Source organism: Desmodus rotundus, chromosome 9 (assembly GCF_022682495.2).
Source record: "Desmodus rotundus isolate HL8 chromosome 9, HLdesRot8A.1, whole genome shotgun sequence".
In the NCBI taxonomy this organism is placed as follows: Eukaryota; Metazoa; Chordata; class Mammalia; order Chiroptera; family Phyllostomidae; genus Desmodus; species Desmodus rotundus.
The window spans coordinates 78,581,097-78,596,601 of record NC_071395.1 but is presented as its reverse complement, the minus strand read 5'-3'; the positions used below and the strand labels follow the sequence as shown (position 1 = coordinate 78,596,601).

General features: G+C 37.4%; 1 protein-coding gene across 4 annotated transcripts in view; it reads right to left on the bottom strand.

Annotated features, from left to right (window-relative positions):
• SSH2 (slingshot protein phosphatase 2) overlaps nt 1–15,505 on the bottom strand; it is a 233,294-nt gene that overhangs the window by 29,571 nt on the left and 188,218 nt on the right. For 3 of the 4 annotated variants that reach the window (XM_024565153.3, XM_045199208.2, XM_024565154.3), the window contains 5 exons: nt 13,892–13,960; nt 13,035–13,100; nt 9,582–9,776; nt 6,292–6,385; nt 6,034–6,162 (listed from right to left, as the gene is read on the bottom strand). In XM_024565153.3, the coding sequence (XP_024420921.2) occupies nt 6,034–6,162; nt 6,292–6,385; nt 9,582–9,776; nt 13,035–13,100; nt 13,892–13,960 (553 nt within the window). The remainder of the gene's footprint in view (nt 1–6,033; nt 6,163–6,291; nt 6,386–9,581; nt 9,777–13,034; nt 13,101–13,891; nt 13,961–15,505) is intronic. The other variant, XM_053911812.1, reaches the window with a different exon arrangement.

The following is a 15,505-nucleotide window of genomic DNA, read 5'->3' as shown; positions in this document are numbered from 1 at the left end:
TTCCATTCTTTTTGAGTTTTTATGAATATATAAAAGTTTCACATGGTTGAAAACCAAAAGTGTATTTAAAAGTAAACTTGAGCCCTGGCTGGGTGGCTCAGTTGTTTGGAGCATCATCCCATACACCAAAAGGCTGCGGGGATCGATTCCCGGTCAGGGCACATACCTAGGTTGTGGGTTCTATCCCCGGTTGGGGTGCATACAAGAGGCAACCGATCAATGTTTCTCTCACACGTCGATGTTTTTCTCTTTCTCCCCACCCCCCTCCTTCATTCCATTCTCTCTAAAAGCAATAGACATATCTTCAGGTAAGGATTAAAAAACAATAAATAAATAAAAGTAAAGTTGAAGTCTCATTCCCACCCCTATCTTTTCAATCCCCATGGGTAACAATTTTCATTAGTTTCTGGCTTATTCTACCTATGTTCTATTTTGAAGAAAATATATATATAAGCAAATATATACTTATACTACATCTTATACAAAAATAGTACACTACATATACACTTTTTACTCTTCACTCTCAAATGTATGATATAAACCACTCCATATCATAGTTCACAGAGAGCTTCCTTATTCTTTCTTACATCTGCACAGTACTTCATTGGGTAGTGATGTTATTTATTAAACTACTCTCCTGTGAATGATGTTTCATATCTGTGGAAGGAAGATGTCTGGGTCAAGGGTAAATGTTATAGTTTTTTTACAGACATTGCTAAATTCCCCTCCATAGAGTTTAGAACAATTCTGCATTCCCACGAGCAATGTATGAGAGTGCCAGTTCTGCCAGAGCTTTCCCAACAAAAATGTGTTTAAGCTTTTGAATTTTTGCAAATCTAGTAGGAGTGAAATGTTATCTCAGTGTAATTTCAATTTGCATTTCTTTTAAGAGTAAAAGTGAGTACATTTTCAATAGTTCAGGTCCATTTCTATCTTTGAGCTATTTGTTCATGTCATTTGAAAAGACAAACATTTAAAAATGAGAATTTACCTATTTCAGAATTATGCATTCAATGGAATTTAGCATTAGAAGACTTGGTTCAAGTCCCAACTCCCCTTCCTATTGTGGGGAATTGGACAAACTACTTAACCTGCCTTCACTTTCCTAATCTATAAAATGGAACACTTCTCCCACCCTAATCCTACATATCTAATGGGTACCTGCCTCTCAAATTACAAGTATAGTTTCTCCCAGTTCCTTCTGCTATGTCAGAATACAAAGAGAACTCTGTAATCTGAGCCCTCCCTTGAACATGCAGGCACCCTGATCTCAGACTTTCAGCCTCTAGAACTGTGAGAATAAATTTCTGCTGTTTATAAGTCAACAAACAAATAAAAAAACTAGTTTCCCTCATATTAAAGTGGAAAAACCCTCTCTTCATTCTGAATCCTCCTCTACACACTGCACACTGTCCTCTTTCCCTCCCCTCATATCCAAGACTCACAGAAATAATCTAATACTTTCTCCAATTCTTCATTTCCCATGTGTTTCAACCCACAGCACTGTGACTTATGCCCTCCCTCATCACTCTTGTTAATGTTCCTAATGACCTTTTTTAATTGTCTAATTCAAGGGTCACCTCTGTATCCTTATTCCATTGGTCTTCTGTGAGTATCTATTTGATATGGTTCATTAGTCCCTCCTTATGGAAATAGATCACGCTCCACAAATGTCTAGCTTCATGCCTGGCACAATAAAAAGGATCAACAAATGTTTGTTGAATGATCAAATGAAATAAGTAAATAAAGAACTTTGAAAATTGTTAGTTGTATGCAAACACTGTCACAATATTACAAGTGGAATGTATTTTAGCCACTTAATTGGAAGGTCTTAAGAATACTATACTGAAGTTCCAGTAAGTGATGGGCAACTCATCTTTTCTGCAGACTAGGGCTCAGCTGACTTGTTTTCAAAAAATATGGATGGTTCTGAAGGTATTATGCTCAACCTTAGAAAACTAGCTCCCACACCAAAGAAAGAGGCAAGAACTACAGAAGACTTCAAGGAGAGAGAAGCCAAGCGATAAAGGGTTGAGTGGCTAAACTGGAGCCAGAGAAATGTGACCACCTAACTTCTTAATTTAGAAATTTAAATCCTCTGAGGAACTCTGTCCAGCTAGAGGGAAATAACCCTGATGTGATGGGGAAAGTCCATGGCTTTATCTACCTGTCCAGAGAAAATTCAATCTAATAATCAGAGACGACACATATTCAGAAACAAAATAAATAAGAAGTCCTGGCTATTGACTCAGTGAAGCCTGTATAAAGTGACTTGGGCTGTGGTTAAGGCTGCTTGCAGTTCAACCTGAAAGAACTGGAGTCACTGTGGTGTAATTACTTTTCTGCCCTCAATACAAATGCCATTCATATTAGCCCCCTAGGGTCTTCCACAGACTCAGTCTTTTTTTCTCTCTGCTTCTCAGGCTTACAATGTCTTAATTCCATGGGAGTTTTACTATGTTCTATGTAATTATGCAAATCACTTTCTAATCTTCCTGAAATGTACAATGAAATCTTGGGACTATATACACTTTCAGATAAATTCATTTCCATTTTTTCACTGTGGTTCCCCTACACTGTACCCTGGCCCAAAGACCCAAGTGACTGATTTATTTTCAGTTGTTTTCCTCAGGAAATAGCCCTGTTGAGGTCCGAATGTTCCAAGCAAAACAAAAGAGGAGAGCACCTTTATGTCAGATAAGAAGTGTACTGGGGTTCTGCTAAAATCAATGCAACTTGACATAATCTCCAAGAATTGCTACCCCTGTCCATATCTTCTTCATCATATCTACAGCCTTAACACTGTAAGCCACATTACTGTGGCAACCAGGCACAAGATTTCTTTTACCTGTATCCTTTACATCTAGAAGGATAAAAATCATGAATATGATGAAAGTAGTTCATTTGATTATTGTCTCACTTATTCACATATCCTCCATTTCTCTGCACCTACTGTACAAAGTAACCACAAATTTGAGGCTTAATCGTCTTTGAAAAATAAACACTGTTCTAAAAGGATGTGTAATGTTAAATCTTAAAAAAGATATCGGCAGTAAAAATTCTACCTTTTTCTCATGAGCAAAATTATTGTATATGTGCTGCTGAAGCAAGTACCATGAACAAAAGTATTGGTTGTGTCCAATACTCCTGTGTTTCCCTTGTTTAACTAAGAAAGTTGTCTGCCTTTCCGCAAAGGGTCTCCGTTCACATCTAGCTTTTTCTCAGCCAAATCGGACAGCCTCCAGGAGAGCTGTTGATACTGAGATTCGGTTGGTCAAAGGCTCCCAGCTCAGAGAAATAGTACACTCTTAAGGGCGTGGAAAAGCTTTTTCTGGAAATACCCTGGCTTCCAACCAATGAATCCTCTTCTTGCTGCAGATTTTCTTTAAACTATGCTCTACACTTTTATTCTCCATACCAGCTGGATACTTCACCAAATAAACATCTCTGTGCAATGCATCACAGAGCTAAGCATTCCTCCACAGGGAGGGGAAAAATCCTGCTGCCTCCCTTCACACCATCTACTTGTGCTCCAGGCATGGCAGCTATGCACAAGATGAAATGACTTTGCAGAAAATTAACACCAGCATTCGCAGCTTGGATAAGACCTCTTTTCCCGTGTCAATTGCTGGGAAAGCAAGCAGAGCAGAGAGACTCACTGGAGAAGACAGGGGTTTGGACACAGGACATGTTGGTGCAAACAAAGGGAGGAAGCCATCAAGGAAAGAGTATAATAAGATGTTTAGACAACCTGTTCATCTACTTATTTTGTTGGATGACAGCTTAAATTTCAGGACTCCCCAGGCTGAAAATTTTTTTCTCTCAAATAAGAAAAATATTCACAGTACAAAGAACATGTCCATTCTCTTGAAAACACAGTTGTATCTGAAGCAGAATAGATTTTCCTGTTTTCAAAAATATAATACTTCCTTTTATAAGAAACAGATATATATTAAAAAATTAAAAAAGACTGAAAGGCAGTATAATAGAATAAAAGATAACAGCATATCTCTTGGTGACAGTTAAATGTTATTTATTGTCTTAAATTTTTTTAAGTTTTCTACAGTGAACATGAATTATTTTTGTAATAAGAAATTTATAGTTGATTAGAAGCTGTAATTTGGGAAGAACTGAATTGTTCTTTCTGTTTAGAGTACCATTAAAATTTGTTTACATGTCCTAAAACATACCCTTTGAAGAGGTGGGTACAGAGAAAGTTCTTTAAGGAGTGGTAGCAGAGAAACAGGGAAGTATGACTGACATTAAACAGGGTGACCAGTCAGATACCGACTGTATTTGAAATTCATGTCTATATACTTAGGTATTAAAATCCAAGATCAATGCAAAAGTTAAGTTCACAGCTTTGGTCACTTATAAACAGGAGCTATTCGTGGCTGTGGGCATTAGCCCTTCATAAAAATGTCATGACACAAGACGACAGTTGGGGGCAGGGTCCATTTGAATGAATGACTCATGCGTTTTCTGTAGATAACACAAAAATTCTTTCTGACAACACAAGAGCAAGGAATACCTGCGTCCTTGTGGAAGTATACACAAAAGACAGCAAAGCCAGGTGCTTTACGAATGGAAAGGTCAACAACAGCTTTGCAGAATGATCTACATCCAGAAGTGGCAACACACATTGGTCAAGTTAAAGTAATGGAAAAGAAGCTCCCCTCCCAGCTCACAGTTTTTCCTGAGTAATTTCACAGCTATATACCACTATGAGTCACTCTATAAGCATGCATACTCCAGAGTGTCCCGAGTTAATTCAGGGCACAAGCCTTCCATGACACAAAGTCTGACTGCTTGGTGAAATAAAACTCTTGAATATTCAGGGTGAGATGATCCAGTTTAGTTAGTTTCTGTGTGTGCATTTCTTCTCTCCTATTTCCCAGCTTCTAATCATTTCACAGAACACACGTGTCCTCACAAGAGAAATGATGTGGAATTCAAATCAATCCAATTTAGTTCCTTGTTAGCATTTCTGGTTAAAGTGTGTGGTAGATGGAAACAAAACAAGGATCTAGCATCTTCCCAACTTCTACTCCCCAATTTTAATTGTCCCTGTTAACCTTGTTCCCACTATTATGTACAGATGAAAACTAGAACTCTTAACATTTGGGAGAAATATGTATCTTAGGATTTTAGAAGCTTTCCTAATCCACCTGTCAGACAGGTCTCCTTGGGCTAATTATAGGTTACTGATTGTTCAAGAACCAAGAAGAACAATTTTAAGTTACCAATTTTTGGTATTTGGTATTTGGGGGACTCAAAATGTTTAAACATTTTGGACAAGGTTTAAAATGCTTGAAAGTCCAATAGCCTCTCAGCTGTAAGTTGTTCCCACTTGCTCTGTTTGGATATAATAGACCTTAAGACACATTTGGCAGATTTGAAAGAGTGACCTTAGCAGGGGAGTCCAACCTGTGGCCCAGGATGGCTATGAATATGGCCCACAAAATCATAAATTTACTTCAAACATTATGAGATTTTCTTTGTGATTACAAGTTGCAATGTAATTAATGTGTGGCCCAAGACAACTCTTCTTCCAGTGTAGTCCAGGGACGCCAAAAGGTTGGATACCCCCGCAGGATTGTACTATTTGGATACAGTGTAGAAAACTATTACGGATTGGTCCACTTTTGATTTGACTATTATTATGAAGAACAGATGAGATATTTAATAACCCATGGGGAAGAGAGACCTGATTTGTAGCATCTGCCAATTCCCTTGGTGTAAATTTTCCCACCATAGTCAATTTTACAATGTCACTGAATAAGAAATTGGGAACAGATGAGCAGAAGCTCACCATTATACAACATTTCCATCATACAATAGACATAAATAAACTCAAGAGCATAGAAAATAGTAAAAGAATTAGAAACTGATGAGGTTTGAGTATCTATTAACTTTGTTTTTAATATGTTACATTTTATTTAAATATAATAAAAATTAACAGCTGCACCCCAACCTCCATGAGTTAGTGTGGACTAGCTTCAGTACACCATTCAAAGCAGCCCCAAAACTTACCAAGAATACATGCTCAAATATCTGTGTAGGGCTGTCCATCTGACCAAGGATCACTATCATTTCATTATCTATAAATTCCTTGAATTCTCTCAGGTTACACACCATCTGCATTTCCAATTCAGTTCGTATCTGAAACAAAGATGACATGTTATACTCTCGGTAAAGGCCCTCTGCTCTTTCAATCACTCACCATTTCTAGCCCAACCCTTATCCCACTCCTACCCAGCCTTGAAACAACGAGAACTTAAGGTCTCTTACCTCTTTGGATGTGATATTCTCCAAATCCTTCTGCATCATTATCTCCCTTAATTTGGTTTTAATTAGTCTTTCTGTTCGCTCACGTTCAGTTGGTCTAAGAAGAGAGAAATGGTGAGTTTTCTTAGGCAGGGATTTAACTTAAGTTAATGAATGTGCCATTTGATTATACTTCCAAGTTGGGAGGCTTTGCCTCTATTACCCTCAAATTTATACTCTGGAGGAATGTCCAAAAGAAAACAATGTTTTTTAAAGTTTCTTTTCAGAATGTATAGAATGTAAACATGTAGAAATTATTACTTGAAGAGGTTGTGCATGTATAAAAGCCCTTAAATATATTCACATATGTAGATCCATGAAGTAGTAAAGACAAATAAGCTATATTGAGTGTAATACTTTAATGATGGACCATAATCCATATTTTCCCATCAAGTACCCCTGAGTACTACTTGCTGATCTGGGTAGGCCAGTGGTGTGACCCACTACATAACTGGGTCTTCTGTAGCATAAAATACCACTTAATGTTCATTATTCATTCATTGCTATGGTTCTAGAAAATGGGAAGGAGGGAAGAATGATTTCTGCGTTTTTCAAGGAGGCAAATTCTCTTCCGAAATAGGTTTTCAGGAATAACTACCTGGAGTACTTCTATCTAAAATGCTTTCCTTTTCACAAAAGCTTTCACAATATCTTTGTGAAATTGTTATCCCCATTTTACAGATAAAGGAAATAAAAGCTGAAGAGTTAAATGACATGCCAATGATCACACACCCTGGCAGGAGAACCAGAACTCTCAGCCCAGCCTAACACTCTACCTGCAGGATTATGGTGCTTCCTTTCATCTTCTGACTCTTTTAAAAATAAAATTACCCCGGAACTTTAATAGGAAATAAAACTAGGAAGCTGATTCTCCGATTACTAGACAGGTATAGATTCAATGTAACCGGATGCCTTTCTCTAAAAGCATTATTTCATATTATGCAGAATTTGAGTGAGGCTGACAGAGAGCACTTTCTGTCTCATCTTACCCCTCCTACCTACTCAAGAAAGGTATCTGCTCTGTACCTCCTTATTTGGAGATGGACATGGACTAAGCCTTCAGGCATTCTGCCTGCCCTTGCTGCCTACAGCCTTATCACTGGCTGCAAAAATAGCTTCAGTAATCTCCAAAGATGGCCGTTCTGACCCCACAACCTTGGGGCTCCCTACCACTTCAGCTTTTAGTTTCTCATGAACTCTGCAGAATACAGCTAATACCTGTGCCATTTCCTTGTCAATCAGCCAAGGCCTCCCTGTCTTGACTAGGATTAAAATTCTTAATCATGCTCCCCACCATTTTTCCTAGACATAGATAATGGTAGAAAGCATACACTTCAGTCTTCTATTAAAGAGAAATATTGGTAGAAAAATATTTTAGCACATGTGTGCATGGTTTAGATTCCCTAGTTTAGCAATCTTTATCCAAATCCTTCACATTTGTTTGAGGCAGAGTAGTTTGGGAGCAGACACATCTAGGTTTTAGTCCACGTCCTAGTACTTACTAGTGATGTGAACTTGAACAACTTCCTTCCTTTCAGTGAGCCTCTTTCCTTTCATACAAAATAAGAACAGTAATAATACCTGCCTCATGAGGTTCTTCTGAGGATTAACCGAGACACCCTGTATGAAGTGCATGGCATAGCCTTAGACATAAACCAGAGACACCACACGTATGTTCCCTTGTCCCCCTTCCTTGGATTTTAAAACATAAACTTTATTCATAGTAGAGCATTTAAGTCCATTTTGGCACACATTCTCCCTGTGTTCTCACCATACTTTTTAAGGTTTTTCTAGTCAACTTAGGAAGGAAATGGGAATGGAAAAAGCATTACAACACAAACACATTTTCTCCCTCAATCTCACTGAAGAAAAATTTGGGAAATACATAAAAACAAAAGAAACTAAAAATCCTTCTTATCAGAGACAATCACTAATACGGTAACTGACAGCTTAAAGTCTTTTTCTATGAACAGATAAAAATTTGTTTATTAAGTTATCTTAAAACTGGGGTTATGGTGTACATACTAAGAACTAACATTTAATGAGTCTCTACCACATGCCAAGGACTACATTTTATGTTACTTTTTTTGTTTGGGAATATAGAGAAATTATGGTCAATTTTATTTTCTTTTTTGTACTATAATTTCCAAATTTTCTCTAATAAAATCATGAAAAATAAGACGTGTTTTCTATTATTTAAATCTGGTTCAGGATGTCCATTTTTGAGTCAGATATGACATCCATTCCTCTGATACCTATCAATCAGCTGTGAAGCAGGAAATCTGTAACATTTCCCAAGATTCTGAAAGCCAAACTAACCCTTACATTTTTTGTTACTGTGGGATCTTGAAAGGACTAAGGCTAATGAAAAAGAGGTCCCAGTACCAGTGACACCCTATGAAAAAAGCCTCCATCGATTGTCTGACTGTTCTGTTCACACAATTCTTGGAAATTTCACTTCATCTAGTCAAAAATCACTTATTAATTATCTAAATTAAGCATTTAAAAAAAATCATGAACTATTTTGGTATGACATTAGGAATCTGCAGATGAAGACTTGTAAGGTCAGATAGTCTAAGTAGCTACTCTTCTTTCCCAGCTACAGAATACTTTGGAATTGCAGAAAGATCAATTCAGAGCAAAATAAACATCCTGATTAATTTCCAAAGCAGGAACTAAGTGTGAAAAAATTTCTAAAATTGTCACATAAGTTTCAACACACAGACCTAAAAAGGAAATAAACATGAGCTCCACCTTAGGCCTTTATTTAACTCAAAACACACCGGGGAGATTTGATAAAATCTTACTGAGACAGACTTAACAAGGTAAAGGTGGGCTGAGTAAGACACATGAAATTACAAAATTAAAAAAAAATTCTAAACAGAAAGTTTAGAATTAGAGTAACAACCTAGGCATTCTTTTTAAATTGACTAGAAACATCTTTGTAAAAGCTTCTCTTTGTCACTAATTTGCTTACCAAATGTTTCTTTCATAGATAACGCAAAGGCAGTCTTCAGCTATTGCAATTCTTATCTATGAAGACTGCACTGTGCCCAGGAGTGAAACTCCTAAGGCCTCTGCAGACAACAGAAAGAACAGGGTTCTTCATATGGCAGTTGTGTAGTGTAGACAATGACTAATATTACTGGCTAAGAGTAATCCCCCAAGAACAGAGATTAAGGAGGAACATGTTGCTTATGACATCCTAGGACACAACAGAGAGGACTTCCATGATCCTCAGTAAACTGACTTACATGTCAGTGAAGAGAGCTGGAGAGTCAGGCCGGTGGGACTGAACATCTTGCATGGCATTCCATTCATTGACTGATGATTGATCTGAGTTGATATGGCTCTCATAATAACTCACCCAGGTGAGAAACAGGCTGCCGGGGTAGTAGTTATGCATTCTGGCCACTTCACAAGCCTTGTGTAAACTCTGTAGCGCAGACCTGAAAGATACGTAGGGAAATGAGCACTGCAGAATTATGGGGTTCTAAAAGACCAGTAATCCACATGACCCCGAACTGTTCCAATTTTTAAATCCTATAGAATTTGGCCTCTGGAGAATCTACTCCCTGGAATTCAAAATTCTCTGATTCTGATTTTAGCATATTACCTATTCAAAGCAATCAACTAGACAGTTCTTGCTGAAAGATATGAGGCATTATTAAGGTGGGGGTAGAGGAGAATAGGAACTGACAACCCAACAGTGAAAAACAGGTCCAAGTACCTACTGAACTCATGACTCCACAGTTGGAAGCACGCTGTGGCTATGCTGTATCACTAGAGAACTAAACATCGCAACCATTTACTATATAAAGATTTGTTTCCCTTGGCACAGAATCATATTACAGCATACATTTCCTATGATTCTTGGAGGCTCCACAAAGATCACATAGACAGATGTCCCTAAGCCTTGAGGACATGTCCTTTAATGTCCAGGAAGTACTGATCTAATGACATTTAAAATTCTTGCTGCCTTAGTCTCCTAGTTTCTTTAAACCATTTATTCATACACTTGAGCCACCTTCTAAGAACAGCTCTGGTTATTCTTATACTAATTAAATCTCTGACTCTCAATTCAGGAACCCAAGAAGGGTAAACAAACCTGAAAAGTACCTTTTGGTTATATACTTGGGAAAAGCTAAAGACAGAAATGCTAGAAAGTTAGTTCACAAGGGCAGGGATCTAAAGTCCCTCCTAAGAGAAAAGAACAGTATGAGAGAATTTTGTGGCCAACCCATTTACATCTTTTTCTTAAGAATGCTTTTTTATTTATTTTTTCTCTCATAACAAAAGTGATCCATGCTCACTTTAGAAAATTTAGGGACCTGCGGTAGAAGGCAGAAATTTATAGCTAAGAAGACATTTTATTTAATAAGTACTAACTGTGCTCCAACTATGAAGTAGGCATTCTTTTAGGCAATGTAATCCAACTTCCCAGAAATAACCAGTGGTAAGGTTTTAGTATAGATCTTTATAGTCTTTGTCTATGCATGGGTCTATAATAAAGATATGGCCATATTCTAGATATTATTCTAACATGTTCTTTCTTTTATACTTCGTCACCAACATCTTTCCATGTCATATCCTTAATTAGATAATTTTTTATGGTTATACACTTAGTAACATGAATATATCATAATTTAATTCCTATTTTTCAGACATTTAAATTATTTTCTATTTTTCGCTGTTATTGGAACACTGACAAACATTCTTATAGTTCAAATTTTTGCACACACCCATGACTATTATCTTAGGATAAATTCTTAGAAACTGAATTACTAGGTCAAAGGGCATGGGAAATGATAAGGCATATTGGCAAATCATTCTCGAAAAAGGTTGTGGTAGTTTATTCTCCCATCAATAGTATATAACAAGGTCTGTTCCATGAGTCTTTGTCAACCCCATGTAATGGAAGTTAAAAAATAATACCATTATCTACTTGATACGGAAAAACCATGCCAGTCCATTTCTATCAGGGAAACAGAATTTTCCTTAAAAAATACTTTCTATTACTCAAAGTAAGTCGGATTCTCAGGGAATTAAGTCACATTCAGAGAATTCTCAGTGAATTTCATTTTATTACATAGAATCAAAGGTAAGAGCCAACTCAGTGCAATGTACAGGATATTCAATGTATGTTTTCTTCATTGGGGAAACATGTGTTTCGGAAGCATATGCCACATGCCCTAAAATACACTCAAGGCTCAGCTACCTCAGATACTTCAGCTGCCTGACAGTAGTGGGAGGCTGCAGTAAGTATCCTCCTGTGAAGGAAACACCTGGTTTAAATGCTGCTTTGATCCATACATCTTCTGTGACTTTCAGGTCACTTCTCTTCCTGTGGTACACCAAAGAACGTTTATTCTGCAATTAGCTAACAGAGCTAGGACTAGTCAGTCTACTTTAGAACATCAAAGCTTGAACTAAGGTTATTACTGAATCTCTACTGTTTTAAGAATTAAGACTGGTTTATACTTCTCCCTAAAATATAACTGAAAACACTGTCACTTATGGGACCTATGCTGTTTGGTTTTACTTGGTACCTGGGGACAGACAGGTCAGTTGCCTTTAACTGAGCCTTAGTCAAAGGCAGTATAAGTTTTCTATGAGATATTTATCTATGAAATATGCCCTAAATCTAAAAATTGGTCTAAACACATGAACTGAAACTCTATCCTACCTCAATTACTGCATGACATGTTAAGACTGTTAATTGTTCAGTTGACTCTGTTTTAGAGCCACACCCACTTCATGCCTCTCGATCCTGTTATTCAGGGGTAAATTATCTCCCTGGAGACTTTCGGGCTCCTTTATTTCTTGTTTGGCTTGCATTCTCTCCATTGTGTTCCTCATGGGGACTTCTACTACAAAACAGGCAACTGAATGAGGAAATAAAACTCAAATCCCCGATTAGGGGACAGACATCATTCCCTGGTTATATTAGATCATTTTTCTAGATAATCTAGAAAAAGAGAAAACAGAAAGAGTCTATTTTGTTTAAATATAAGATACATACTTGAAGACCAGTTATGTAACCTCTCTAAAACCTCAGTTTTCTCATCCATAACGAGGAGGAAATAATACCTCTTAGAGAGATGGTATAATGACTAGATATAATTCATGTAAATACAGCACTAGGCACAATGTCTGACACACAGAATAAGTAACCCAAAGTGTCAATACACGAGGTGATGGTTATTAACTACAATGTTTTTCTTCTAGGGTTTATTTGCACTATGCAAACTATCTGACAAACAGGTGACAGCAATTTAAATGGAAAGAATCTATCTATAAGGTAACTTCATCAAAGCTATCCCTGATTATCTTAAGAAATTGAAAGCTAATGCACAGTAGTAGTGTGATGTTTAGACTTGCCTCTAGACTGCTACTACCTTAGTCAGTATGTCCCTATAAAATTCACTTCCAACTGGCTATCTAATCTATTAAGTATCTTCCAGTGTAAGCCCACCTCTGATTTTTACTTGTTCACCAATGCTCAAGGCCTTCTACTGTGATAATTTGAAAATTAAACTTCTAAGTCATTTTAACTATGATAGCCACACAAACAGATCACACATAATCTACACACACAGATCAGCATTTTCATAGAGAATTCTACCATTTCAAATACTACTTCTCACAAAATATTGCTCCAATAACATATTTAAAAACTTTCATAGAGATATTAAAAGTCCTCTTACCACATTGCCTGTACAGATACAGGTTTGAATATGTGAACTCTGTTGTCCGTTGATACGCTGAACCCACTAAGGAAAAAAGAATAAGACAAAAACACACAAATGAGAGTAGGTTATTTCAGTTGTGAATTTTCAAGGCTGTTTCCCAGGCTAGTAACTACGGGCTCAGTAGAAGGAATCATCAGGCACTTCATGCAGACATTAACTAGAGGATAGGACTTGGCTGAAAAGTTTCAACAAATTGTCTGATTTTATCTACTAGGCAGAATGAATGGACTCCCACATTGGAGTCAGGGAATCATAATACATCCAGTTCCCCAGGTGTAGCTACGGACAAGCTGTTCTGCTGTATATTTCTATTTGGAAGTCTTGTGGGTTCATAGCAAACCTAACCCTGGTTTTATAAACTGGAGCAAACATCTTGGTCTCTTTGGGACACATTCTAAAAACACCAGGGGTGGGGGTGGAGGGTCACTAGAAGAAACTGGCACAGAAAAGGGGTTATACTGTAGGCTGACAGCTGGCAGAGGCAGCAAGAGGTTATTTGAAACAGAACATATCATCCTCTGGGACAGCATTGCAACAGTCCCACATGCTCAGTTTAAAGAGTGAGCCAACAAACTAGTTTCTCTTTGTTTGGATTCTTACCATAGTCGGCCTAGGAGAACATAAGTGAGAGGCCTTGGCAAGTTGCATGTTCACTCCACTTTATAAAACAGAGTTTAAAAGAACTCACTGAGCTGCTGACATGACAGTTTAGTTGGGCTCAGTGGGCCTCCCATTCAGCTGAATGAATGCACACTAAGATAGAACCCTACCTCTTGGCTTTGTGTAGGAAGATAAAAAGGGAAACCTCTTACCCATCGCCGTCCAAATGAATTAACGTATCACTCCAGAGAGGCAGGACTAAGCCCATGGTACACGTGCTACTGCAAGACAAGAAATAGTCCTTAAGTTACTTTCTGTCATTCTAGGCAGCAGTTCTGCTTATTAACTCTTCCAACACAAAGGATAAGCCTCTAAGCTGATTCTAATCTAAGTGTTAGAGTGGAGAAATTTCTATTATATTACTATTAATCTAGTGCATGTGCTCAGAAGCTGTTTTAAACAGGTGGTTAGTTAGGTCCGTAAGTATTTAAGGACCTAGCTCCCTGTATTGCTGTCTTGCAAATGGCCACTGTCTAAAAAATCCAGGTGATTCGCTGACTTGAAATTGGCAGGTCTCAGCCCAAAGTCATAGTAACCAACTCAACTTCAAGAATTATTTTTTTATGTATTAAAAATAGAAAATATTTTCACATAGTTCAGAAATCAAAATACTATAAAAAAGTATACATTGAGAATTAAGAATTATTTCTAATGCCAAAAACCACTGCTGGTTGCTGCTGAAGACCTCTGACAATGTGATTTGCTCAGTTCTAATTCTGAGGTTTACATAGACTTATTGAACCCCAGAATACACTCAATAGTTTAAAAGGGAAAAAGAATGAAAATATGGAAAAAAGTAATCAATAATGGCTTCTGATCACGTTAAGAGAGACAAAAGACACAACTTAAATACAACAGTGCTTGGTGACTGCGCACTGAACTAGCACCGCTGAAATGGAGAGTGAATAGGAATGTCAACAACCAACAAAAGGGTAGCCCTAGTTTGGTGTATTAAAATATTATTTAAATCACACAGGGAGGAAACTAAGTTAATGGAACAGGTAGAAACAGGAAGCCATGGACTTCCCTTTTGCGTGCTCTATCACATTACTTCTCTGGACAGCTGTAATCTACCCCAGACCGCCACTACTTTTTCTCCTTAAGACTGCCATACACCATTTCCCCCTCTATCCAGTCTCCCAAAGGCTCCTATACCCTCTCCCTGCCAATGTATCTACAAGAGTAGCATGGTATAGTAGAAAGAACCTTGAATGTGGGAAGTAGAACAGCAAAGTACAGTTGAGAACACAGGCTCTGGAGTCAGATGGGCTCTGGAACCTGAGGTCTTGCACTAACAGTATAAATAATCTCAGGCAAATTATTTAATTGCTTTGTGCATCAGATTCCTCATCTATATTGGGCTGTTTTAAACACTAAATTAGATAACACATTAAAAATGTGTGAAAACTACTACTTATGGAGCAGTTATGCTATGCCAAAAGATCTGGATTTGTTCTCCTTCGGTACTTCAATTCCTTCTGACAAGTTTTTAAAACTCTCTCAGCCTTAATTTCTTCATCTTAATATGCAGGTAACAAAACCTACCCAAATAGGATTATCATGAAAACCTAAAATATTTAAAGTGAAACAATATATATTAATGTATTGATACGTAAAACAAATGCTGACTATGAATCTGTCCTGGGTGCTCTAATACAACTGAAAGTGATTTTGCAGGGAGGGAAATATTATGAGAATGTACTGAAAACAACATGAGGAATACCAAGCCTTAACTTTTGGAGTCACTGCAGGGCTAATGAAGGCCA